At 37.6% G+C, this 27973-nt stretch overlaps 2 protein-coding genes and 1 pseudogene across 2 annotated transcripts; 2 read left to right on the top strand and 1 right to left on the bottom strand.

The window, feature by feature from the left end:
- The first annotated feature begins 5699 nt into the window (after positions 1–5699).
- On the top strand, positions 5700–7190 carry LOC137407222 (uncharacterized). Its single transcript, XM_068093828.1, has one exon. It carries the CDS (start codon positions 5700–5702, stop codon positions 7188–7190), a length of 1491 nt encoding a protein of 496 aa, XP_067949929.1.
- A 753-nt stretch (positions 7191–7943) lies between these two features.
- LOC137406615 (uncharacterized) lies at positions 7944–10295 on the top strand (annotated as a pseudogene).
- A 12747-nt stretch (positions 10296–23042) lies between these two features.
- LOC137406497 (uncharacterized) lies at positions 23043–27193 on the bottom strand. Its single transcript, XM_068093078.1, has 4 exons — positions 26802–27193; positions 25830–25975; positions 24196–24276; positions 23043–23394 (listed from the first exon to the last, which is right to left on the bottom strand). Exons 1-4 carry the CDS (start codon positions 27156–27158, stop codon positions 23220–23222), a joined length of 759 nt encoding a protein of 252 aa, XP_067949179.1. The 5' UTR covers positions 27159–27193; the 3' UTR covers positions 23043–23219.
- Between the last annotated feature and the right edge of the window lie 780 nt (positions 27194–27973).

Below are 27973 nucleotides of genomic sequence, written 5' to 3'. Positions count from 1 at the left end.
ATCTGTTTGCTACTCAACAACTATTGACCTCATTTTGGAGAAGTCTGGGCACGTTTTTTGTAGCATTTTAACCGCAATCAAGTTTTGTGGATTTTACTGTTGAAACATTCTGACAGTCAGATCTTCTCCAACACCAAAAACAATTGCAAATGATAGAAAATATCGATAGTTACTGGTAAAATCTACAAAACGTTTTGGGAAGTTCACTTTGAAGGCCACGAAAATGGAAAGAAACAGTGTTCAGTGAAACTAGACAGTCAGGTTATGGTGCTTTAGAAGATCATGAGTACTGTATGTCTTTTTTCACAGAGACGGAAATGTTGTCAGCAAAAGGAATAAAAGCTGGGGTAAGCTTTGCCTGTAGAAAAGAGTTAGCAGCTACCTTTTACGATCAACAAGCACCTATCACAGACAAAATCATGACAATGCAACTCTCTACAGAGAAAATCTTAGGCAACCTTAAATAGCACGTATGTTCCCTACGCTGACAAACCTGGGAAAAATAATGAAGCAGTTTTACATTGACTTAATGGGTTTTATAGGACAATGCCAATGAATTTAACTCGAGAATGGGCTTATTGACTGAGAGGTCAAAAAGTTTTATACCATCAAATTGAACAATCTGTTAAAAGTTTAATCTTGTTATAACTAATACTAACTTTAAGCATGAAGAGATGACACTCCATGATGGCCACAGCTTTTAATACAAAACAGTCAGATAGATCAACCTTTCACTCTTATGAAATGCAAGAGACTTCAGCTACCTAACCAAATAAACTAGTGAAAAGCAATAAAATAAGACATTGTTCAAATATGAGGTTTTGGCACTTGCTTTTACAGATAAAAAACAACCATTCATTAACTATCAAACAGGTAAAAAAAGACCAAACATGGTGCTTCTAGCTTATGACAGAAATACAGATGGGGGAATTTATCAAGAATTTTGAGGAAATAGCTGAATTGAATAAATAGGGTGATGAAAGTAAGACAATTGGTCCTAAGTGCCTTCAAAAGGCAAAAGGAGATGCATCCAAAGACTAGATAACTTGCATATTGAACACCGTCATCATCTTCATCCTCATCATCATCAGAATATGTAGACAAACCACCAATCAGTTGTCAAGCGATTTCATTATCAGACCAGGGATTACACATATTCCTTCATAGATCAGTTACAACAGCTCATCTGAATGGCTCACCCAGACTTGGCAATGAGTCAATGGAAGTTTGGCTGTACAAGAGTTTCTAAGCCTGTTGATTCTCCAATAACTCCTACTTTGCAACCTGGTCCCTAAAATTGAATACGTCACAATCAGTATGACAAGTAAGAAAGTCACTACTGCTCTTTGACTTGTCCTATATAGGAGTCTGACAATTCAATATCATTGAAACAGTAATGAAGAGTCTCATCTCCTCCAAAGACAAGTTGAAAGATATTCCCCATTAGACTCAAAATCAACTCATGACGGTTACAGAAATGGTGAAGGCCATTAAGCAGAAATAAGGCTTAAGCGAGAATGAAGGTTTGGGGCAGTGAACAAAAGACGTTCTCCATTGTTGCCACTGCCACAAGAGGGGGCACATTTGCCATTTTTGCTTTTTTTTGCCCAAGTTCTGAGTAAGAAAAGAAGAGTGTCAAAAAAAGGACTTCAAGAACTAAAAAGCCCCGAACCCCTAAACAAACTCACTTTGTCTGTTTGGGTATCAACCATGCAAAATTCAGAAAATCTGTGCCAACCTACTGCATCAAGGGGCAAATTGGTGCAACAAAAATACAACTATTACATAGATAGCAATTAGGCTCACTTTATCATGCTCATCTAATTGTACAAGTGAATAACTTATTAAAAAATCTTAGCGTTTACCATTAAAAAATCAAGGGGTTCTGGCTGCCAGGAATAGCTGTCAGGAGTACTCTTTTTATATAAGAGAAAACCAAGCTCACTTTATATATTAAACAAATGCATACAAACACATTTTTTGGGTAGCCGTATTGCAGCAGCATACTCTGCGAGAATTAGATTTTTCTTGAAAACAACAGTCTCAACTTAATTTCATAAAAGTCATAAACATTTAAGGAAAGCAGATTTACTGCATGAACCAATAAGGCAACCCACTAGAGGTCGGAGTACGGAATGCTCGACCAGTCGAAATTGGCCGTCTTTTAAAGGCTAAGGCAGCATGTTGACTTGATTAGCTTTGAAGAACTGAGGCAGCCATAACTGAAAGATTGTTGTCACCTAAACAAAATTTACTTGTTGGTGTGCCAATGCACCCATTTGCAAGAGCAACACATAGGTGAGAATATGTAATACAAGTGTCAAAGTGATAGAAATAATAAGTGGGCAAGTGATTGTCATGTAATGCCGTTCTGAATGCCAAGTAAAACATCCACTCTAGCCTCTACACCAAAAACTACTTCAGATTCCCAAATTAAAAAAATTTAAGTCACATGCTCATTTATGGATTTGGTGAAAGCTTAAGCTAAAAACTCACTTGCACTACTTCAAGATGTGCTCAGCATACTAATGTTCAATTTGGGTCAAGCGAACTTAACACTGTACAACGCTCGGTGTTGCATTTGCACAAAAGAATGGGAGCTGGCAGTTCTGTGCTGATTTTCAAAGACCTTATGCAGCAACCTACAAAGATGCATTCTCTCTATTCCAAATAGATGGCGGTCTAGAAATGCTAGACAAGAACCACCTGTTCAGCACTTCTAACCAGCGGATGCTTGCAGGTGGAATTAATTAATGACGCAAAGGAGAATGAGGCCTCCTTGTGTGAAGCTCTTCCTTTTGGGTTAACTTCAGCACTCTTCACTTTTAAGAGGCTAATGGAGACACCATTCTGACATCTGCACTGAAAAACTCGTTAATCTCATATACTTAGATGACATCATAGTCTTTGCACTCAATCTCAATAGCCACTTACAATGTTTAGAAGTTCCTCAACCAACTGAAATGGCTAAACCTCAAACTCAAATTTGAGAAATACACTCTGTTCTTTCTCTGAGTTAATTATTTTGACACATATTGTGCATAGAGTTGGAGTCTAACGAAACTGAGGTTTGCGTTGTTAAGGTCAAAGCTAAGGTCGCAGACGGGCTTCAACAAAGCTTGAACCTGGCTGTAGGGAAAGCATCTGACTCTCAGCAGGAAGTTGTTATGTTTTCATATATTTGATAGACCATTGTTTGCCGGGTCAGCAATCTGAGTGTTCGTTACACTTCAAGCTGACTCAGTTGCTTTCTGGTTGGTTGTGGGGGCATATGGGCCCGTAAATCTGGCCAATGAACAGAAAACGGGTGACCTCTACTGGTAGTTTTTTGCCCTTCTACTGACCTGCTTTTATTAACAAGTATAGTTTGACTCAGTGAATGCGATACAACAGAGCATCCACTAAGGCATAGCCGCGAACTATAGATAACGTATTGAACTTATTAAACCACTGGGATTGCAACCATATAGAGATAGAACAGGTCAGTTACGCAACTTTATTCACTCATGTTTCAGTTTATATTCATTAATTTCAATTTGAATTAATTAATACTGTTGGCAGCAATTGTGTTCAAGCATTACCATAATTATTGTCATGTTTTCTGTACCTGATATGGACTGAATTTATTACGATTTCCATACTTTAACAGGCTTCACGGTGTTATTATGCAATAAAGCAATAACTGGCATAGTACACATCAGTAAAGTTCCTCTACTCTCAATCCCAACAATCACCAGAGTTTTAGAGTTTGTTTAAAACTCTACAGTGAAGCCTTCCGATCTCTAACAGACAGAGCGGAGGAGAAAGAACAACAAGCCAGCCATAAGTCAGCATCAACAGAATCTTGTCAGCTAAGTAGCCTAGTAAAGGTCAACTTGTTACTGTAGCCATTCTACAGAGTATTGCTGGAGCAGCAGCTGAAAGAGTATCCACATGCATGTACTTGCGTACGATCTATCCATATTGAAACTGTCAATCTAGCAGCTGCTCATACCAGGAGTTAACTCAAACTGTTCCTATCTAGGAGTTATCTCAACCAGTCAAATTCTAGGAGATCATTACCTGAAAGCATATTTCGTGACTATTTCAAGCCATTCATACCTTTATCTTAAGCTCCTTATATTCAGGAAATCGGCTATAAACTGTATGCATTAGAAGATAGCTAGTTAGTTATTAGAGTACCAGAATATATTGTTTTAGGAATTTGATTCGAAATATAATCAAAATTTTTTTTTTGAACTCAATATTTTCATTAACCCACTGTAAACCATTAGAGGTCACTCCACTTCTGCGAACTTGGCTGAGTTTTGTGGCCCTGTGCTGAACCATGGCTGACTCTGGGGGTGGTGAGTTGGTTGATGGCAATGGAGAACACCCGGGGGGTTCCGACCTTAGCAAACAACCAGAAATTCACAATGCAGTGGAACACGATCTAAACACTGCTAGTGAGTCAGTTGTCACTGAACTACATTCAGAAAAATTGACTCATAGCGCATCTAGTATTAGCAGCTCTGAAACTGAAAGCAGCGCTTCAACAGACGTGAATCATGAATTTTCAGCGCGTACGCGTCGGAAAACTGCGCTAACATTGGTCGGTAAGGAGAGTAAAGCTTATCAGTTGCAAGTAAAGATCTCAAAAGAGATCAACTCAGAGTACAGATATCTTAATGAAATACAGGACAATCTAGCTCGTGGCGTTGCCCTAGAGGCACTGTATGACATGCATGATTTGTTAGCTGAGAGAGTAAACACTCTTTTGCACTCATATAATGGTCTTGTGAACTTATACGATAAAGATGAAGGTAGAGTAGTGCCACAAACCAAAACAATGTTCTATCATTTTATAGCGCATGCTCGCAAACTCAAGGAGGCCATCGAGGATCGGCTTGACAGGCTGGAAGAAGAACAAGCAAAGACAGAAGAAGACATGAAAAGAAGATTAACTGCAGAGTTAGAAGAAGAAAACCGACAATTTCAAGAGCTGGTTAGACTGTCAGAAAACAACAGTATACAGTTTGGGGATGCCAGCAGCAGCCAAACGGAGGCAACTCCCGCAGTTGGTGACCCTGGTCAAGTGGAGGCAGCTGCTGTAGAGCAGAACTCTAGTCAAGTGGAGGCAGCTGTTGTAGAGCAGAACTCACCCCAAACGAGGACAGCTCTTGAAGTAAGAAACTCAACCGCAGTAGAGACGTGCCCAGAAGTAGTAAATGTGATAGCAAAATCCGATGCGCCTGCTTCAGGCACACTACCACAAACTCAATGGCTCACTGCTACACAGCGACAGCATGCTATTGCTTCTAACCAAGAAATCTCACCAGAAACTAATGCAATGAACAGATTAGCTGAAACTCTGGCATTGGCAATAAGTGCAAATAAAAGGTCTGTAGAACCAGTTATCTTTGAAGGTGATGTTCTCCAATTTTCTGATTGGGAAGTGGACCTCAACAACTTTCTACAAGCAGAGAACATACAGGGGCATAAAAGACTGCGTCACCTCAAAAGATTCATAAATACACTTTATCACAAATACAAACGAAGCATACCTGTCAGCAAGAGCTATTCTTAAGGAACGATTCGGAAACCAACATAATATTGCCAGAGGATTTCGAAAGAGGCTAGATGAGTGGCCACAGATCCATCCAAGAAATGGCAAGGCACTGACAGAGTACAGTGACTTTCTTTGTCACTTCAAAAGTGCTATGTCATCTGTCAGCACACTTGACGTTCTAAACGACTATAACGAAAATGAGCAAATGTGCCAAAAGCTTCCAGATTGGCTCAAGCTTAAATGGATTAGAGTGGTTGGCAAGCAGGAGGAATGCGAGCAAAGATACCCAAAATTCCATGAATTCTGCTCCTTCGTAAGAGAAGAGGTTCGAATTATGTCACTCCCTATTTCGCAGTCACTCAGCTCGCAAGCCAATAGAATCAAGCGCAACAATGCTTCTGAGTCTCCAAGGGCAACCAAAACCTCAAGTTCCGAACCCCTGAGAAGTGTTAAGAGTTACTCTACTTCTACAGCAAAGGGTTGCCTGAACTGCACACTTGGCAACCACGAAACCGTCGACTGCTATCATCTGCAAGAGATAGAAAAATCGCAGAAGCAAGAATTCGTAAAGAAACAAGGGATTTGCTTCCGTTGTTATGTTAAAGGCCATCGATCTAAGGGCTGCAACTCGACTTTAAGATGTCTTTTATGTGGAAAGAGTCACGCGACGGCCAATCACGATAACAATTGGAAATCAAACAGAAGTGACTCTCAGAAGGTATCAGCTTTTAGTGAAAGCAAGGAAGGCCAAAGACGCAAACAACCTCCGAACTCACCACAAACTACCGGTCCACCTTCTCAGAAGCCTATGGATCAAGCGACATACAAAACTCTCAAAACCTCAAAAGAAGACAAGCAGAAGTCTTGTAAGGCCACTTGTTTGGGAAGTAGACTGACAAGTATGGCTATACCAGTTTATGTGTCAGCAGGAACTGGCCAGAAAATGCTAGTCTATGCATTGCTAGACACAATGTCTGATTCCTGCTACGTTTCACCAGAAGCAATCTCACGGCTGGGAGCTACGGCTAGTGCAGTAGAACACGACATAACTATCCACACAATGAACGGTCCTGAAACGACTAATCTCGAGAGGTATGACAACATACTTCTAACAGGGTACATGAATGACAACCGAGCTAAGATTAGTGCATACCAAAGAGCTATATTCTGCAACAAAAGTCAGTTGCCCTCCCCAGAACAAGCAAGAAAGTTACCTCATCTCAGAGATATAGCAAGCCAAATACCACCATTGCTAGACATACCAGTAGCATTACTGATAGGAATGAATCATACTGAGATCATTCAACCTCTGGAAAGTAGAACTTGCATGGATGGCAGACCGTTTGCATCAAAAACGCTATTCGGATGGACCATGTGTGGTGGTAGAGAGCTGACCGCCGCAAGAAAGTCATACAATACATATACCGCTAGGGATACTGAACTACTCAACCTTCTTGATCAGGACTTCAGAGATATTAACACTGAAGGGGCCACTTCGCAAGAGGATATGAAATTCATCGATATACTAGAGAGGGGAATCACAAAGGACGGCAAGGGAAACCTGATGATGCCGCTACCATTTAGATCTAAACCAGAGCTACCAAACAACCGCCAGCAAGCTGAACTACGACTAAAGCAATAGCTGAGAAAGCTCGAAAGATCAGAAGGAGATAAGAGAGAGTATACAAAGTTCATGAAGGATCTCATAGCCAACGGACACGCTGAAGAAGTCACGTCAACTCCCGCAGAGCAAGGAAAGGTGTGGCATTTACCACACTTTGCCGTTCGGCATAAGAGAAAGGGAAAACTACGAGTAGTTTTTGACGGTAAGGCACGGTCAAGCAATGTATCATTAAATGACATGCTCCTCACTGGACCTGACCATATAAATTCCATGCTAGGAATACTGCTAAGATTTAGGAAAGAAACCACCGCCATTACCTGTAACATCCAACACATGTTTTACAACTTCAAGGTGGACCCGTCTCACCGTGACTACTTAAGATTTCTCTGGACAACAGGCGAAGACCCCAAGACCATCAAGGAATATCGTATGACTGTTCATCTATTTGGAGCAAAATCCTCTCCTGGAGTAGCCACCTATAGGCTTAGAAAGCTAGCCAATGACAACAAGTCAACATTCCCAAAGGCAGCAGATTTTGTGATGAACAATTTTTATGTAGACGATGGAGTCACAAGCGTGGCAACCTATCAAAAGGCCGTAAACCTAATTCAGACCGCCACAGAGCTATTTTCCAAAGCAGGTATACACCTGCACAAATATTTTTCAAACGACAAGCAAGTGCTAGCGGCAGTACCTCCTTCTGAGAGGGGTGAATCAACCAAGAGTCTGAACCTTTTTGCCGATCAATTACCATGTGACAGAACTCTTGGGATGGAGTGGAACCTCGAAGCAGACACATTCCATTTCACGACCCCTGCTTCTTTGAACAAGCCGTCAACAAAGAGAACCATGCTTTCCACAATAGCCCAGATCTATGATCCTATGGGACTTATATCACCTGTGATATTGAATGGAAAGCAAATCTTACAACGATGTATCTCATCTGGACTGTCATGGGATCAACTAATCCCTACTGATGAAGCAGAACAATGGACAAATGGACTTCTGAACTGCCCAAGCTGGCGCAGCTAAATGTACAACGATGTTTCAAGCCGGAGGGAAACATCGTGTCAACTGAGTTACATCACTTCAGTGATGCGAGTACAGCCGGGTATGGAGCTTGTTCATACGTGAGACAAATCGATGATCAAGGCAAGATTAACTGCAACTTAATTCTTGCCAAGTCAAGAGTAGCCCCTCTAAACAAACCCACAACTATCCCTAGGCTCGAACTTCAAGGAGCAGTGACAGCTGCTCGTTTGTCAGTAACACTGAGAAAGGAGTTGCATATGGAGATTGACAAGGAAATGTTTTGGGCGGATTCCAATATCGTTCTAGGCTACCTCAACAATGACTGTCGAAGATTCCACATGTACGTCGCGAACCGTGTCAAAGAAATAAAACTTCACACAGACACTAAAAAATGGAACTATGTAACAACAGCAGACAACCCCGCAGACATTGTGTCCTGTGGATCATCCACTAGTGGTCTCATATCGAGTCCAAATTGGTTCCAAGGACCGAAGTTTCTACACAAACTAGACATTTCAGTGTATACTCATAGCAACAAAGCTGATGCTGTTCTTCCCGAGAATGATCCAGAGCTATGCAAGGTAACCACTCAATGTTACAACAAGGACCTCGAATATTACGCAGAAATTCAACAAATACAGTAACTGGACGACGCTCATCAGAAGCATAGCTATTCTGAAGAAATTCGCAAGACAAAAGACCTGGAAAATAACCGAAACAACTCCAAGCGAGCTACAAGAGGCCGAAATCTTTATTATCTCAGAGATTCAAACCACAGCTTACCCAACGAAAGCAAAGAATAAATCTCTTACTAAACTACACCCATATGTGGACAACAACGGGCTAGTGCGTGTTGGTGGAAGACTGGAAAACCGAACAGACTTAACTATGGAGGAAAAGCATCCAGTTCTAATACCGAAACACACTCATGTGTCATATCTGATTGCCAAACACTATCACGAAAGAATCTATCATCTGGGACTGCGAAGCACATTGGCAGCAATTAGAGAAGCGGGATACTGGTTAGTGAACAGCACCGGACAAATTAAGAACTTGATAGGAAAGTGTGTAAACTGCAAACGCTTGAGGAAGGCTCCCGCGAATCAACTAATGGGACAACTTCCAGAAGAAAGGTTAGCCCGCACACCACCCTTTACTCACGTAGGCGTTGACGTATTCGGTCCATTCTATGTCAAAGAAAGATGAACGGAGCTAAAGCGATGGGGGCTGATAACTGCATGTTTGTACTCCAGAGCCATCCACATCGAAATTTTGGAGGACATGAGCTCCAACAGTCTGATCCAGGCACTAAGATGTTTCATGGCTATCCGGGGTCCAATTCAAACAATTGTATGCGACAACGGAACCAACTTGGTTGATGCTAAAAACGAGCTGGAAAAACAGTTTGACTTGGCTCACCCTGACTTGAAGCAGTACTTGCAGAAAAACAAGATTATCTTCAAGTTCAACTCGCCCAATGCAAGTCACCAAGGTGGCGCCACAGAAAGACTGATCCGATCAGTGCGTGCAGTACTCAACGGCATGGCACTGAAGTTCAAACACAGGATAGACACAAAAACTTTGAGAACAGCATTGTGTGAAGCAATCAACATTGTCAACAACAGACCATTAAATGCCACCTCAATCGTCTCTCCCGAAGACGAAATCTACACTCCTAACCACCTCCTGACCTCGAAACGGTCGACACTGGTAGCACCTCCACCGGGTGAGTTTCCTGACGAAAACTTGTACAGTAGGGCTAGATGGAAGATATCACAGAGGATGGCGGATGAATTCTGGCTGGCTTGGAAGACGGAGTACTTGAACTCAATAATTCCGCGACAGAAATGGAAAACAGAGCGTAAGAATATTAAGGTGGGAGATATCGTTATGATATTGGATGAAAATGTGGCTAGATCTGACTGGAAGATTGGCAAGGTCACACAGACATCACCAGGAAAGGATGGCCTAGTCAAGAACGTAGAAGTCATACTCGGAAACAGACACATCGATAGTGAAGGGAAGCTACTACAACCCCCGACTGTGTTGAGGAGAGCAGTTAATAAAATTGTGCTTCTCCTGAGATCATAAATCGCACTCTTTCTCATTTCATGCTAAGCAGTATTTGTTACGATAATGCTAGGGTTGTGGTATTCCATATTTTATGCTAGCATAAATAAACATATCAACAATAAGTTCTTTTAAACTGTAAGGTAAATTTAAGTAAATTTAGATGGGAGTGTAGGGAAAGCATCTGACTCTCAGCAGGAAGTTGTTATGTTTTCATATATTTGATAGACCATTGTTTGCCGGGTCAGCAGTCTGAGTGTTCGTTACACTTCAAGCTGACTCAGTTGCTTTCTGGTTGGTTGTGGGGGCATATGGGCGCGTAAATCTGGCCAATGAACAGAAAACGGGTGACCTCTACTGGTAGTTTTTTGCCCTTCTACTGACCTGCTTTTATTAACAAGTATAGTTTGACTCAGTGAATGCGATACAACAGAGCATCCACTAAGGCATAGCCGCGAACTATAGATAACGTATTGAACTTATTAAACCACTTGGATTGCAACCATAGAGATAGAACAGGTCAGTTACGCAACTTTATTCACTCATGTTTCAGTTTATATTCATTAATTTCAATTTGAATTAATTAATATTGTTGGCAGCAATTGTGTTCAAGCATTACCATAATTATTGTCATGTTTTCTGTACCTGATATGGACTGAATTTATTACGATTTCCATACTTTAACAGGCTTCATGGTGTTATTATGCAATAAAGCAATAACTGGCATAGTACACATCAGTAAAGTTCCTCTACTCTCAATCCCAACAATCACCAGAGTTTTAGAGTTTGTTTAAAACTCTACACTGGCTTTGTCCTTTACACAAAAGACCTATGAGATATTTTCTCGTAATCTGTGGATACTCCTGAATTTTCATCCAGAATTACTCAAAAACACCCAGGTCTTTCAACAACATTCAACAATGTGCTTTTTGACTAAGATGAAGGCTGTCAAAAAGCATTTGACGCGACGTGAGACAGACAGACAAAGGCTTCGATTTTGGTGTATCCTTACTATACTTGACTGTTTATGCTAGATGTCAACGCTAGTGATATCGATAGCATTTGGAACGGGTATGTTTCAAGTACAGACTTGGCAAAAACGATTCCATAATATTCTAATCTAATTTGGAATATTCTAGTCTAATATTCCAAAATGCTGCTGACAGACAAGCGCAACCATTTTATCACACGGCAAGAATGATTAGTCATCACACTTCTCTTTTACTGTATTTTATTTTTATTGTCAATCATTGTATGAATCTAGCTGTAAAAACAGTAAATGAACAATAAAATAATTTGTAACTACAGCAAAGACAGGTCATTGCCTTCTGTTAATCACCAACATGCATCTAATAGTCACAGAAAAGTTCAAATGAAGTTTCTGTGAAAGCCTGAAGTTTACATATTATGAAATTTCAAATCACCTCTGAGTACCTATGCAAGTACCTAGCATCTTATCCGCAGATGAATTATTGCAAAATATTGATATGCAAGCTTTAGTTAAATACAAGTATATTTCAATGCAAATACTGCACTGTAGATTAGACTAGGATAGCAATATTCAAAGAATGCCCAGAGAGCTCCAGCAGTTTTATCAAAGGAGGAACTTCATAAGGAACAATGACACAATAGCCCATAGTGACCAGCCAATGACCACAGTGTTCTAATTAATCAATATGTTTGATAAAAGGGGGAAAACATCCCCAAGGAGGAACTAACTATTAGATACATTACATTCCTTATTCCCTAATGAATGTCTCCAATTTTAGTCATGCCCATCTGAGCTCTAATTAGTTTTCTGTTATGCTATGGTATGGGTATTCATACACCAAAAGTCTTGTTCCCTTTATGGCGTATTGTACTGGATTTCATTTTTTCAACACATACACTTGTTACAATATTACGGCCATCTAACCCTATTATAGAGTTCCTCATTTTCATACAGTACAACTTCTCTTCAAATAAAATAGTGTATAGTTATTGAATAAAATATTTTACTCGACAGTGTTAGGAATTCAGATCCTATGGTTTAACTGAGACTTTTATAGGTATGCGCTTGGGTTACAAAACTAGTCTAATTTCTTGCAAGTATCAGTTTTTGATGCTAAAAATGACAGTGAACTGAGTTACTTATCTCAAAACAAAGCCATTTTAATGTTTGCGAAAATCAAGCAGCCTTCACATAAACACGTTAACATTATTGTAAAAACATATTTTTTCCAAGCTTTGTAGACTTGGTATAACATATAATATCCAATGAAAAGCATAAAATGGTATGTGTTTAGAAACTAATTAACATACAGTTTTTGTAACAGCTGGCATGTACACCGTTTGCGGGAGAGCTATAATAGTGATAACAATATCTGATGGCTGAGGCAGATGTAGTCCACTATTGCTCAACACACAATCTCAAATCAAATAAGGTTGCTACCAAGGTCAAGGTCAGAACAACTTGATTTCCTCTTTCGTCGGTTATGCTAATAATGTTATAGTCTTTATTATTGTATAAATAAGAATATTGTCTGTCTGTTTGTCTATATACCAGAAATCAGGGTTAGAGGTCCGAACAGAAATTGCTTTAAACAGGGCCCAAACTCATTATATTCATCTTGGTAGACCAACACTCAAATACCTGCACCTCTCTCTCCCTCTCTCTCTCCCTCTCTCTCTCCCTCTCTCTCCCTCCCTCTCTCTCTTTATTTCTCTCTCTCTCCCTCTCTCTCTCTCGCCCTCTCTCTCCCTCTCTCTCTATCTCCTATATGGACTGATATTTTTAGTTGACATTAAGCATTTAATGTAAGACATATCTAAAACAAGGTTAAAATTTAATGGTTCGATTAGAAAATTAAGGTTTCATTTTTGCACCAATCGACCGCTTCCCAGTATTTCAGAATATTTGTGGCAATAGTCGTTCTCTGTGCTCTTTTAGCACGCCTGACCATCTCACACAGCAGGGTAGACTGACAAGGTACTAATAAGATTAATAATACAAGTGCCAATAACAATAATAATAGTACAATCACCAATAATAACAATAATAAAAAAGCGCCATAAAATTGACAATCTTTATTACAATAACAGCCGCGTCTCTTTGTCCGTCTACTCGAAGCCGCTGTTGCAAATTGGGAAAAATATGGTTTCGTAGGAATTGTAACTCATGAAATTCAGCATTGCCACCTGGCGCGATACCACCTGCAGCCATTCACCTTCCAGGATGTTAGAATAATTGTGCGCATACTTATTCTTTGTGCTCTATTGGCACACTTGATAATCTCTCACAGCCAACTAGACTTTCAGGGTACTAGGGATAATAACATTGGATAAAAACAGACTTAAGAATTCTCTCCTTGCGCATTTGGATTGTGTAATAATTTTTGTGTAGATAGATTTAAGATGATCAGACCTAGATAACAATCTAAAAGAAATTTGTTTTACATAATAACTCATGGTGATTTATTTCACACCGAAATCTTGTTTATCTTTAGAAGAAATGTAACCTCATTATTGCAGGGCTTGAAGTCGCCACACTTTTTTGGGTTCTCGGTTACCTGACCATGACCTGATCATGACCTAATTATGACCTGACCATGCGTGTGACCCAATTCTTTTATATTTCTTTCTATTTGTTTTTCATAAGTTTCACCAAACTCTTAACTCTCAGAGTTGTTTTTTAAATTCATTGACTTCCGTTGAGTAAAGCAAATGCAAAGACCATTACAAAATTTCAAAGCCAAAATTGGCCAAAAAATGCATGCACTATGTTTTTTTCTATAACATATTTTAATTTGGTCTCTTTTAATGTTTCTAACAAATTAAACTTTTGGCAGCATCAAAAGTAAGATAATTCAGAGCTAATATTGACAATTCTTACTAAAACCTTATACCAGACACCAGTTACATCATAGAAGAGCGTTATGTAAAAAGAGATTTTTTCTTCCAGTACTCATAATTATGCTTTACTAACTTTTATTATTTTTGTCTCAAGTTCTAATCAGCTTTAAACAGCCTTGACCTCTGATAGTAAAGGTCATATATATCTTTCTTAGAAAACATCCTACACTTTCCAAGACTTTGATTTTTCAACAAGCCAAACCAAAAGGAAATTGGTAATACAAGATGGCTTGATAAATGTGGAGTTGGGGGATTTCAACTTGAATGAGAAAGTTTTAACTCACGCCAACCTATCTAACAAGTATAAAATTATCATCCGAGGAGTGTAAGATTTGGCTGGCCATGTACACAGAATAGAGGACACCTGACTACCCAAACAGGTCCTCTACTCACAATTCAGAGAAGGGATTCGTGGTATTGGCTGGCTGCGATTGAGGTTCAAATACACAGTAAAACGCAACCTGAAGGACAAAAAGATACCCAGTGGAAACTAGCAAACTGTGAGTGAAAATCGAGTTCAATGGAAAAGTGTGGTTTATCAGAGGTCATCTTCGGGTATGGAGGACAACTTACAGATCTGGAACAACTGACTGAGAACAATAAAATACGAGTCACCAGTAGAGACAACGAGGGTGTCAAATTGTAAATTGCTTCCTTGACCAGATCGACAGAGCAAATTAGTCTGGTGTGACGACTCCTTATAATGGCTTCCTGAAAGTTTCTATTAATAATAAATACAGTAAATGCTTCTATAATGTAAATTCCAGATAACGTAAAAAGTTGATGTGAAGCTTTTGCTTCCTTCTACGTAAAAAAATCAATATAACAAAAAGTGTCAAGTCCGATGAGTTCTCAAAATCTATTTGAATCTTACTCAACCTCGCTGCACTTGCGAGAGAAAGACGATGCGCGTATAAAGTTACATCTATTATATATACAACTTTTGTAACATTCTAGTTTGTCGTGATAGATCGTCACATGTGTTGACAAAATAGAGAGCAATTGCTGTGTAATTATCCACAAATACAAAGGCAATCGATTGATGCAGGTGTTACAGCGTTGGTCTGCCAATCTGAGTGTGACGAGTTGTAGTACCGACGAAAGTTCTATTTTATTCTAACCTTGACCCTTGAGTACAAGTACAAACAAGTAGTACCGCTTCTTTATAGTTAAAACATTTTGTTGTTTTGCTTTATTGAAGGCACATAAAATATTTGTTATTAGTTTTATTTGCAGAATAGACTTTGCTGTTTAGAAAAACCATAGATATATATATACCTAGATTGGCCAATAATAGCTATTCCCATCGGTTGCCTTGTCAGACATAAATAGCACGACGTAACGTCACTGTATTGTACCTCACGCTTGACTGCACTGCTGTTTACAATGAATCTAATGGGAAGAAGGTAACAAAATTACATTTATTTTCACATAAAAACCTTCTTGGATACATAATCCAGTAAACTAAAGCAATTCTGTGATAATATCTGATAACCACCATAGATTAAAACTATAAAAGCTATGAATTGTTGCACACAAATCATGAGCCATCAGGGCTTTATTTGCAACCCTCTTCTATTCCCATTCTCTCTTTTCCCCTTCTCCAAAGAAGAAGTGAGAAAAGAAAAAGAGAGAAGGGGGAAAGGTGAGGGGGGCAAATAGCCAACCCACCCAAAGAGCCAGACCCTGGCTAGGTAAAAGACTAATATCATGCTGAACTAAACATTACTAAGTACAGTAATACTTCAACTTACGAGTGCTCCAACGTACGAGAAACTTGAGATACGAGCCAGCTTTTAAGCAAGTTTCAGTACTAACATACGAGCCATGTTTGAGATACCAGCACGTGAGTCAGTTGCCAAGTATGCCGAAGGTGTTTTATGAGAACAGCATCACTCTGTATTTTTCAACTACTCAGATTTATACTTTGGTACTGCGTTTTTGTGCGCGATTTTCAGTGCAGAATTACACTGTATGTGAATTAAAAGTACTCTGCGTTGACTGAAAGTTTGCCAGTAAAATGAAAGATGATGCAAAGAAAAAGCAAATGATAACAGTTGATATTAAACAGAAAATTATTGAAAAATATGCGAAATGTGTATGCGTGATTGAGCTAGCTAAGCAATATGACAGAAATACATCCACAATTATCAAACAGAAGGATTATATTCAGGGCATTTAGTTCGCAAAAGGACTAACCATAGTTTCTAAATGGCGCAGCGATTTTCACGACTGCTGATGGAAAGACTGCTCAGGCATTTAATTGGATAAAAGATAAACAATTGTCCGGTGACAGCGTAACTGAAACGATGCTACGTGAAAAGGCCGGTGCTATCTATCAAAACTATAAAAATAGACATTCGGACAAGTTGGCTAGTGGTTGTGCTTTAAGCCTTTGTGACGACACCTGTGTTTGTCCTAATCGCAACATGTTAAAAGGGCGACAAAGGCGAACGTATTTAGATAGATTTATTTTAAGACGGCCGGCTAGTCGTGAAAACGAAACAAAGGAAAAATTAGCTAACCAGCAAAAAACTTTAAACTACGAACGCCGAAGAAATTTTAATTACGACAAGTTAAAAATGAAAGTTTGCTATTAGGTTTGCTTCTGAGTTTGTCTTTCAAGACATTGATAAAATTCAAATTTATCAAAGACAACTGTTGTAATGAAGGATACCTTATATCTCCCTTCCTCGCAAATGCTAGCATTAGCTGCTATTGTATGTATTTAATTTTACATTTTAAATAATCACATTTTTTGTATTATTTTTTAATTGTTGCTTTTTGAAGGCATGTGGTAAATTATGACAATAACCAACATGTTCTTTCTGTTACAATATCTTGTTTTGAGTGTTTTATTTGCATTTTTAGAGTATGGAAACCAAGCAATATATATTTAATTGTTCGATATATAAATAAATTGCACCAACATGCGACCACCGGCAGGCAAAGACAAAGTCAAGCCACTCTGATTCTTAACTGTGATTAGGGAATTTGTTGCTTGGTTTACATCAACGTTGGTAACATTCACGATGCTAGTGATACAATCATTACACTTCAGCTTTGGTGACCTAGCCAGCTACATAGCCAGCTGTAAAATAATCATTCTGTCTCATTTTTGACTTCAGACATACTTGCATACTCATCATATTTAGTCATGTTTAGTTCAGCATATTAGTCTATTTACCTAGCCAAGGTCTGGCTCTTTGAGTGGGTGGGCTATTTCCCCTCCCCTCTCCATTCCCCTTCTCTCTTTTCCCCTTCTAACTTATTCTTTGGAGAAAGGAAAAGAGAGAATGGGGATAAGAGAGGTTGCAAATAAAGCCATGATGGCTCATGATTTGTGTGCAACAATTCATAGCTTTTATAGTTTTAATCTATGGTGGTTATCAGTTATTATCACAGAATTGCTTTAGTTTACTGGATTATGTATACAAGAAGGTTTTTATGTGAAAATAAATGTAATTTTGTTACCTTCTTCCCATTAGATTCATTGTAAACAGCAGTGCAGTCAGGCGTGAGGTACAATACAGTGACGTTACGTCGTGCTATTTATGTCTGACAGACTTTTTCCCTATTGGCCAATCTAGGTATATATATCTATGAGAAAAACATAAGCAAATCGTTGCAAATGAACGTCGACAATTTGCAGCCCCTTCAACTTATTGCAAAAATTACCGCAATCATGATATATAATATATATATTATATATATATAATATATATATATATTATATATAATACATATATTATATATAATATATATATATTATATATAATATATATACTATATATAATATATATATATTATATATATATAATATATATATATATTATATATCATAATATCAGTTCTACCTGAAGATTGCAACACGATTGCATGAAACTAATAGTAGTAATGATTTTAACCTGTAGTTTTTAATAAACTTCATACACAGCTCTAATTGACTCGATTATTGAGCACTTTACTTTACAGTGTAAACCACATATACTATAATATATATTATATATAATATATAATATATATATATTATATATATAATATATATATTATATATATAATATATATTATATATATAATATGTATATATTATATATTATATATATATTATATATAATATATATAATATAAAATCAGTGAGATTGATTAGAAAAAATGAGAAAAATTGTCAATACAAACTAATAATACTGCAGTTACGGTACAGTCCCCAAATTAGTGGAGTTAAGTCAAGTTTTTCCTTTTTGCATGGTCAAAGGAAGAGTCTGAAAAGATCTTGGAATGGACTAGACAATTTACATGTACTTTATTGTGCTTATAACGTAAATTCCCTATAATGTCAACATTCCTGGAACGTTCATGTAGCTCTTAGTTTCCTCTCCTGTACAACTTTCGATATTGACCTGTGAAAATTCTTAGCCAGCACCTTATACCAGACACATAAAGTAGCCGTGTCTGTTAGCATTTAAAACTGTTGTAGAATTCGAGCATTATTCAATGGTGAATCTGATGCTGTAACAGAGATGCAATAGTCTCAGGGAAAACAACAGCCTCAAAAGACAACATTTTTTAATGACAGGCAGTTTGTGTCAGCGAATAATGTTATTGTTATGTTACATCATATGTACTTTCTTACTGTAGGAAGTTTGTTTGAATTATACCATAACAGTCCCTGTTGAAGGTTAATTGACAGCATTTTAAAACTATACCCATTTATACCAATACAAAAATAATATTTCACTTTTCAGGTATGGCTTTGATTTTTACCCCACAAAAGATATGTTTGAAGACACAAACACTTGCCACACATTCTCGAAGAACTTGGGGAATTCCCTAAAATGTTCCTGTATAAAACACAAGTTATTAATTATCCCTGTCTCATCCAGACTCATCTAAAATGTACGATTGATTGCCTTAAAGGTAGGATACTTGCTTTTCTCAGTTATTCAGCTAGTTCCCTCACCGCGTGATCCAATAATCAGCTCATTTCTGTTTGCGTTGCTAATGTTCAGAAACTTTTTTACCGTTTGCATTGCCTCCGCAACTGTAGATATATTGTATAGTGAGTAGAGCGAGTATTGTTTTAAAAGTCATGAGCATTCTAGTAAGGCTAGCAATATGTTTAAGTGTATTTGAACTAAAGAATATAAAAACAACAACTAGAGCATAACGTCAATACAAAAAGATATCAAATAACTACATCATGCGTGTTTGGTTAAATAAAGTGCCAATATTTAGGGCGGTTATCAGCCTGGTCAAGCCATATCAGCAAACTATACCCAGTACATATTTCAATAAAAATAACTACTCCTATATAATCTATCACTGACAATGCTTTGGAGTTTTCGACGAGTAAACAATCATTATCATTTCCACTACACTCTGATGCATTGAGGAAAAACTAACCTTTTTCTGCAAAAAGGTATTAGCAGTTTTAGTAAATAATCTGGTTTAACTAGAAACCTGTTGGAAAAAAAAACTAAGCAGGCCTTATTTGAGTATTGATGATTTATTTGTCAAGATTATCTTAGATGCCTAGTTGAGACCCTAAAGATGACCTTACAGAAAACTTTAGTAGATTCTATCAGAAAGATATCAGTATTTTTCTATCATTTGTGATTGTTTTTGATGTTTGACTTGATCTAACTGTTTGGATGTTTCTAGATAAAAACTGACAATACTTGATAACGGTTAAAATGCCCAAAAGATAAACACGTGCAAAATAACGTCATAAGTTACTATCGTTGCTCTAGTTGATATCAGCTATTGCGTTCAAGTTGCAGCATTCCTCATTTCTATTCTGTCAGTCTTTTTGCAACTATAGATGTCATAATCACACCACCGGCAACCAATCTAGCCTCGTGATCATGAATACAGTTTTGCAATTGATAAAATCTATCAATGAAGGAAACATGACTGTCATTACTCTTATAGCACTCGTCACTCTCTTCTAAATCTTCATATTCCCTTATTTACATCTAGTGCTGGACAAAAAACTATTCAATATCAAACAAATTTTTATTGGAATAACCAACCTGACAGAATGAAAAAAATTGTAAACGAATTTGACTTTAAAAAACAAGTAAAATGCTATCTCCTGTCTCTCTGACTAGGGTGGGCTGAGGCCCGCCTTTGTTCTGCTGCTGTTAGCTGTTTTTGGGGCTTGCGCTACATTAGCTGGGCTACAGGGCACCTATGGCTTCATCATCATTATCTGTGCTCAGGTTGAGTGAATTTTGCTATAGTTTTTCATTGTCTCATTAATTTGTATTTAACCTGATATATTTACTAATATGCAGTTTATTTTTATGTATTTTTTCTGTATTGAAAATACACACACACACACACACCACACCACACACCACACACCACACACCACACACCACACTTCACACACTACACCACACACCACACCACACACCTCACCACATACCACACCACATACCACACCACACTACACACTACACACCACACACCACACACCACACACCACACACCACACACCACACACCACACACCACACACCACACACCACACACCACACACCACACACCACACACCACACACCACACACCACACACCACACACCACACACCACACACCACACACCACACACCACACACCACACACCACACACCACACACCACACACCACACACCACACACCACACACCACACACCACACACCACACACCACACACCACACACCACACACCACACACCACACACCACACACCACACACCACACACCACACACCACACACCACACACCACACACCACACACCACACACCACACACCACACACCACACACCACACACCACACACCACACACCACACACCACACACCACACACCACACACCACACACCACACACCACACACCACACACCACACACCACACACCACACACCACACACCACACACCACACACCACACACCACACACCACACACCACACACCACACACCACACACCACACACCACACACCACACACCACACACCACACACCACACACCACACACCACACACCACACACCACACACCACACACCACACACCACACACCACACACCACACACCACACACCACACACCACACACCACACACACAGTCTTAGCATTGAGACATTCGGGCCTTCATGTGTCTCAACTCTAAAACATCCATTTACAAAAAATTCTCACCTCTGTAATACTCTGCCTATCTCTTATCCCTGCTACGAATCTAACGGCCTTTCTCTGAACAATATTGGTAAATAAAAGTGCAAGTATAAGTAGATGTAGTGAAAATAAAATGAAATAGCTAGTACAGAATAAGCTCTTACACAAATAACAGTTGTATCCTTGCACTCAGGTTCGTATGTCTACAAGCCTTCGCAGTCGAAAGGGACCAAGATGGCCGAAAGGGAGCCATGACGGCCAAAAGAGAGCCCAGTCAGTCAAAAGGGAAGCCATGACAGTCTAAAGGGAACCATGATAGCCGAAAGGCAGCCATGACAGTCAAAAGGGAGCCATGACAGTCAAAGGGTTTTCACCTGATTAATTTTCTTCTTGTCTTCAAATGTTTTGGTGGCTCCTTGAGCTGCTGGTTGATGTATTTTTTACAGTTCCATCTTCCTAATGTACCAGATGTTTTGATGATCAAACAAATTGTATAAATTGTTCAGATTTTTTTTTAATAGCTATTCGGTTTCGTAAGATGATTAATGACATTTACGCGTGACTTACACTTTTTTACACTTTTCTTGCTTGTTATATAATTAGTTTGCGCTTTTTGTATTATATATTTTGTTGAAAAACTTACAAGCTGATACCAGGTTGTCAGAGGCTGGAGTGTTACTTGCTTTTGTAAATGAAAATAAGGAAGCTGGACAATTTTAGATGTGTCTAACAGCTAAATGCAATAATAAGTTCTGTTAATATTTCCTTACAACAATGCAAATTTTATTTAAAGAATTTCACACTATTTTAAGAAGTTGCATTTTGAATTCTTCAGGAAGACTATTACCAGGAACAATGACAAGAATTACAGGAGTAGGAGTCAGGGCTTGTATGTACAGTAGTACTGTAAGTATTCAAAACATCGTGTATGATAGTTCCTAAAAGGGATACTCATCCAGATCCTCCCTAGAAAAGCAGAAAATTTTTTATTTACTTTATGTGCTATCAGTGGTACCGGCAGTTGAGCATGAATTTCATTTGTAAAAACTAACCCCAAATATATCCATCGTGAAAACAGTTCGGAATTGTAAAATCACGCACCGATGCATTCCTTTATTGTATGATGTATAATGACAGTTGTCACGGACAGCATTAAATATTATCATATTATTGTATTATATTATTATATTTATTGCATAATATATAATGACAGTTGTCACTGACAGAATTCAATATTATCATATTATTGTATATTATTATATTATATTTATTGTATAATATATAATGACAGTTGTCACTGACAGCATTTGATATTATCATAGCGCAAGCTGGCAATAGCAGAAATTATTCGCTTAGGTTTCAGTAAATACAATAAAAGGGTAATTTCTTCACTTGGAAACTCTGAAGCCAGTAAAGACATTTTTAATCAGTTTATTTGATTTACTTTGTTTCATTTAAAGCTCTCTTTGTTCCTCAGTCTATTCTATCCTTTTTTACCCTCAGCCCTCCCTGTTCTCAAATCTGTTTCCTATTTTTCACTTTTTGTTCCTCAGTCTATCTGTTCGTTGTCTCGTCATTCAAGATATTGAGGCAAGAAACAAGGTTTTTCAACAGCTCCAATTACTCATTATCTTTATGACCAATTAGACTCATTCTAACATCTCTATATTATCTTTATGACCAATAAGACTCATTCTAACGTCTCCATATTATCATGTATTAGTTTTGCTCTTTTCTCTTTTACAACTATTTACATTTATATTTCAGGCATGCTATGACTTAGTCATATAATAAATTAACATTTTAAAAAGCACTAAAATGGAGCATCTATTTAAAATAATAATAATGGAGAAAAAAACTTTCATATTTACAAATACACTTTAGAAAATGATTTGAAAAAATTAGAGTTCATAGCACTTGCAAAGTCTGATGAGTACTCTCTGTCCAGTCTTATAGTCATCATATGCTTTCCATTTACATTTCTGACTGTAGTGTATCTCGTATCCATCAGTTTCCACGCCAGATCCGTTCAACAAAAATTCATCCATTGATTTCTGTTGACCACACTTACAAACTCTACAACAGCCATAGTGAGTATCATTGAAAGGGATCCTCAGTCTTCTAAGACTAGATAAGACTTAAAACCCAAAACTTGAAAATGAGTATTAAAAATAAACCTGAAGTGAATCATTTAGACAATTTTTTTATCACAAGCCAGATATAAAAATAGAGGAGTATAGTTTCCATAAAATTTATTGTCTGTGATCAAACAATGACTGGCATGATATCATAAGTTCCTTATTTGTTGCATTGTAACTAAAACAGGTTTTTAGTAACTTTGAGCATTTGTAATTTTTTACAATTAGTGATATGAATTACTATATCTTCTGACAACAGCTCAACAAGCATACTTGTTCAACGATATGGCAGGTTTGGGCAAGTGCTCTAAAACAGATGTATCATTGACTATTGACTAAACTCACCAAATGTCATGAGGATTTATCTTAAAATTTTTTTTGACATTCATGCTCGCGCCCGATAAATGTTGCTTTTTGACTACTGAGCCATAAACCATTTCTTACTATCATATTCTAATTTTCACTCTGTCTTGATATTATATATGACTAGGCCAGCTCATCTACATATAACTGTCAGTATAAACTAAATTCTGACCACACATATACATGTATGCGGAGTTTAATGCAACATATTCGTAACTAAAACATTTAATAGCAACACTATTTAAATCGATCATGAATTGTACTGCAAGACAGCAAAATTTAACTGTAGTGCCGGAGTTGTCTTTCTTTGTTAAACCTATCATTCAATTCATTTATCAAGAGACAGACATGTAAAGAGAACAATGGCGAGACCAACCTGACAAGATCCTTTTTATAGTATCTTATTTGTTGTGTATCTCCTCCTTCACCCTTCAGATGCAGCAACTTGTACCCTGATCTAAAATATTCATGCACAACACTAAATTAGCAAACGGCAGTGGTCACTCAAACAATGAAGAGCTCTCAGAAAAGGATCCCACTGTAAGATATCAAAGCTTTACAGCAAGAATATTCTAAAACATTTTAGATATCTAAACTTAAACAACATGCGCTAGAAACATTTAAAAGTGGTTTGAATTCAATTTACAAAGTCTACCGTAAAACCTCTAATTGAATGCCACCTCTATTTGACTGCCACTTTGACAAGTGTCCACGAAATTGTGTTAATAATGAATTGTTTCTATCAATAACAATTAATTCTCTCGTAGTTCAACTTTAAAGCTTTTCGTCTTTTTCGTTAAAACTTGGAAAGCATTACCATAAAAATAATTAATATCTGTCTCTTGCTAACATTAGTTCCTCGTTTAACACGGTCTTAATACTTTAAAGTACATGTGTATATGTATATAAAAATGGTTTACATTTATGATAGTAAATAAACAACTAGTTTTAGGCTAAAGGTTGCGTTTAGCGCTCAAAACTTTTACGAATTGCATTTGTGTTAAATGCAATGCATGAGAGTATTGCTCGAGCAGAAAACGTCAAAAAATTGTTTGGATGCTAATATCGACTAGTTCAGAAGTGCGGAAAACGAGTCGCAGTCAGTAGGCGTCGTGGAAGGTTTTGGAAAATCAGAAGATGTTCGTTCCATCGAAAGCAACAATCACCAGCTATCTGAGCAAACGATGCAAAATTTTTTGTCTTAAAAACTTTAATTTTTGTTTTTGCATGTGATATACGTATGGTTCGTTTAGGCCACTTGTTCATGAATATATATATATTTGTATCATTTGATTGATTATCATTGTATAACTTATAAATTTGCAGATTTATAGCCTATTGTTTCTTAGCATCCTTGCTGTTATCTTACCACGGCTTACAATGAATCGACACCCGTAATTCCTCTTCTATTGCATATAAAAAGCCAGTTCTGGCTGCAAACTCTAGCAAACATATCAACGAGTTTTCATGCAAGACTACTAAATATAAATATAAAATAAAAATATGTCTTCATATTTAGAACGAAGTGAAAATTGGTAGCTCCAACAAATTGCAAAGCAGTACACAGGCTATCATATCGTCGCAGGTTAAGTGCAAGCAATAGATATCAACTAGTAAAGATAATTCTCGACTTCTCAATGCATATTTATTAAGAGATCTTTGACAAGTTGGAGTTATGTTAGCAGATTTATTGCATCCAAAAGATTTAATACCGCTCCATCGGAAAAAGAGGGCAAAAAAGGCAGCATTCGCTTTGCCCGTCAAAGGGCTAAATTTATCTTGCAAAAATTCTGCTGAGCCATTTGAAAAATACAACGCCAGCCTCTATTTGAATGCCACCTCCAATTGACCGCCACTATAGAGGGTTGAAAAAAAGAGTGCCATGGCGTTCAATTAGAGGGTTTTACGGTATTTACGTAGAACGCTTCAAAAACAAAAACAGTTTGACATGTATTTTAATTAGGTATATAACTGCTAATTTGAATGGTAGCAAATGGGAGCACAGCTGACCTGCTTTGCTGTCGACGATAACCACAAAACTTGCTACCGTGGCATTCTATTTGTACTGGATACTTGTTGGGATGAGTCTTGAATTTTGGTGAAGGGATTTCGTCATCATCATCACTGTTCACAGTCTCAGCCTCCTTCAGCTGAGCCTTGATCAACACAGAGCAAATATATATTAATCTTTACGCATAACTATCTTAACATGTTGAAAATGGAAACTATAAACACGTTCCATTTACTCGTGCTTTCGATAGACTCAGAGGCAACATTTAGACACATAAAAAGTTGCTCACAAGAAAAAATAAAACATATTTTTAATAAGCCTTCTTTATTAATTTAGCTTATCTTCTTATATATGCATATAATTTTATTGTGCAGTTCATATTCTTTTTTTTTAATTTTTTACATATAGTGCGGCCAAAAAAATAAATAAAATATATTACCATCTGGTGTCATAAACACATAAACAAAAACTCATACAAGGAAGACTTGAACCTACTAAGTTTAGATATATATTTTATTTTTTGGGCGAAAGAACAAAGGATTTTACATTTTAAATAAATTAGCTATCATGCCTACATTGCCTATATTATTTGAATATTTTTTCTGACAAGTTAAATAGTTAAATTATTCATAAAACATTCAACATTGTTAGTTGAGCTAATGATTTGCTTTACCCAAGCAAATCTTTTATTAGACATATTGATGTAGTTGTTACATTAATTTTAAAAGCTGAAACTTTAGAATTCCTGAGAAATTACAAGTATACGTATCTGTCACATTTTGCTGGTGCTACAGGTTTTATTTGTCGCTATAAAAGCGGTATTTATCCGCTCATATTTACCAAATAATTTGCAAGAACAGTTAATTTACATCACATAACTGATATGAAGTAAAGATTCAAAAGCAAGAAGTATGTTTTATACTTTTCACTGACGAAGTGAAGACAAGATGATATAAGAGGATGATACTTACTCGGCAGTACTGGGCAGGTGTTTGTGTGCCATTTTCTTGATAGGGCATATCGTCTGTAGAGCAAAACGTCTGGCTCCAGAGGTGTTGAGCAGGTTCGACACTTCTAAAACTGTAGGCTTTTGTAGGTGGAACAGTCATGTATGGACTATTTTGGGTGGCAACCTGCTGCATTGCTAGCTGAAACCGTGGATTGTCAGTGTATCTCATTTGCTCCGATCCAGTGCATAGACTGCTCGCCGCCGGCCACTGAGGTAGTGATGAGTCTAATACTTTAGTGATTTTTCTGCCTTCTCCAATAACGCCTGGAGATGGTTTGGTCTGCACGGGTGCAACAAATGCCTCCCTCGGAAATGACATTTTGCCATTTATATTGCAAGAGAGAGCTAACGGCAGTGGAGACATCTGCAATGGTTCTAATCCTGCGCCTAAATCATTCTTCAATGTGTTGCGATCTGTTTATATATATACTTGCAAACAAGGAAGTGAGCCTTCCATACTGAGAGTTGGCAGTTTCATTATAGAATGCATTGAAAGCGTGACCAAGTACACAAAGGGCGGGTTGAAATCGTTGATTGTTATCAGTCTTTTGAGCAGAAGTTCCTGATAACATGGCATGTTTAAAGTATTGCTGTAAACCAGTTACATAAATATTGGTACAAATATACGATGAGAGTTGTCTGCCTTTTCATGATACTTAAAATGAGAGAGAAGAGAATTGTTTATTTTGTAGTTTATAGTTATTTGAGACATATTCACTGAGCCACTAGCTAAATATGCTAAAAGGCTGGCACAAAGTGTTCAGTAGGCAGCTCTCACATTTCCTTAATTAAAAATATTAAGGGACTTGTTGAGGAACAAAGTAAATGAATTCTAAAACAGCAGCAAAAGAACACTGAGTTCCGATTTCTTTATTTTATGAATTAGTGCCAAGCCAAAAAGAAAGTCATTATTCTGTTTAAGGTAGTAACAAATCAGGGAGCAGAAGTACTATTTTATGACCAGGTGAAGGAGAAGGGCCGGTATATTGTCAATGCGAAGAGGTCGTAGAAGAACCAATGCTAATTTAGAGTTCAACAAGGACACAGTTATGAAACTGAAGAACAACCAAAACAGTGTCTTTTTGCTGCGCTGCCCCACTCCTTCTGAAGCATGGCTGCTGGTTGGCAGTTGGC

The sequence above is a fragment of the Watersipora subatra genome, chromosome 10 (genome assembly GCF_963576615.1).
Source record: "Watersipora subatra chromosome 10, tzWatSuba1.1, whole genome shotgun sequence".
Lineage (NCBI taxonomy): Eukaryota > Metazoa > Bryozoa > Gymnolaemata > Cheilostomatida > Watersiporidae > Watersipora > Watersipora subatra.
The sequence above is the reverse complement of the archived record's forward strand: the minus strand, read 5'-3'. Positions and strand labels throughout refer to the sequence as shown.

Excerpts from the sequence above, each read along its gene's own strand:
- LOC137407222 (XM_068093828.1), top strand. The coding sequence starts at position 5,700 with ATGTCATCTGTCAGCACACTTGACGTTCTAAACGACTATAACGAAAAT.
- LOC137406497 (XM_068093078.1), bottom strand. The coding sequence starts at position 27,158 with ATGTCATTTCCGAGGGAGGCATTTGTTGCACCCGTGCAGACCAAACCA. Across the intron at positions 25,976-26,801 it reads CACCTGCCCAGTACTGCCGA|GCTCAGCTGAAGGAGGCTGA; the intron begins GTAAGTATCATC and ends GTGTTGATCAAG. Across the intron at positions 24,277-25,829 it reads TATCGTCGACAGCAAAGCAG|ATCAGGGTACAAGTTGCTGC; the intron begins GTCAGCTGTGCT and ends TGAATATTTTAG.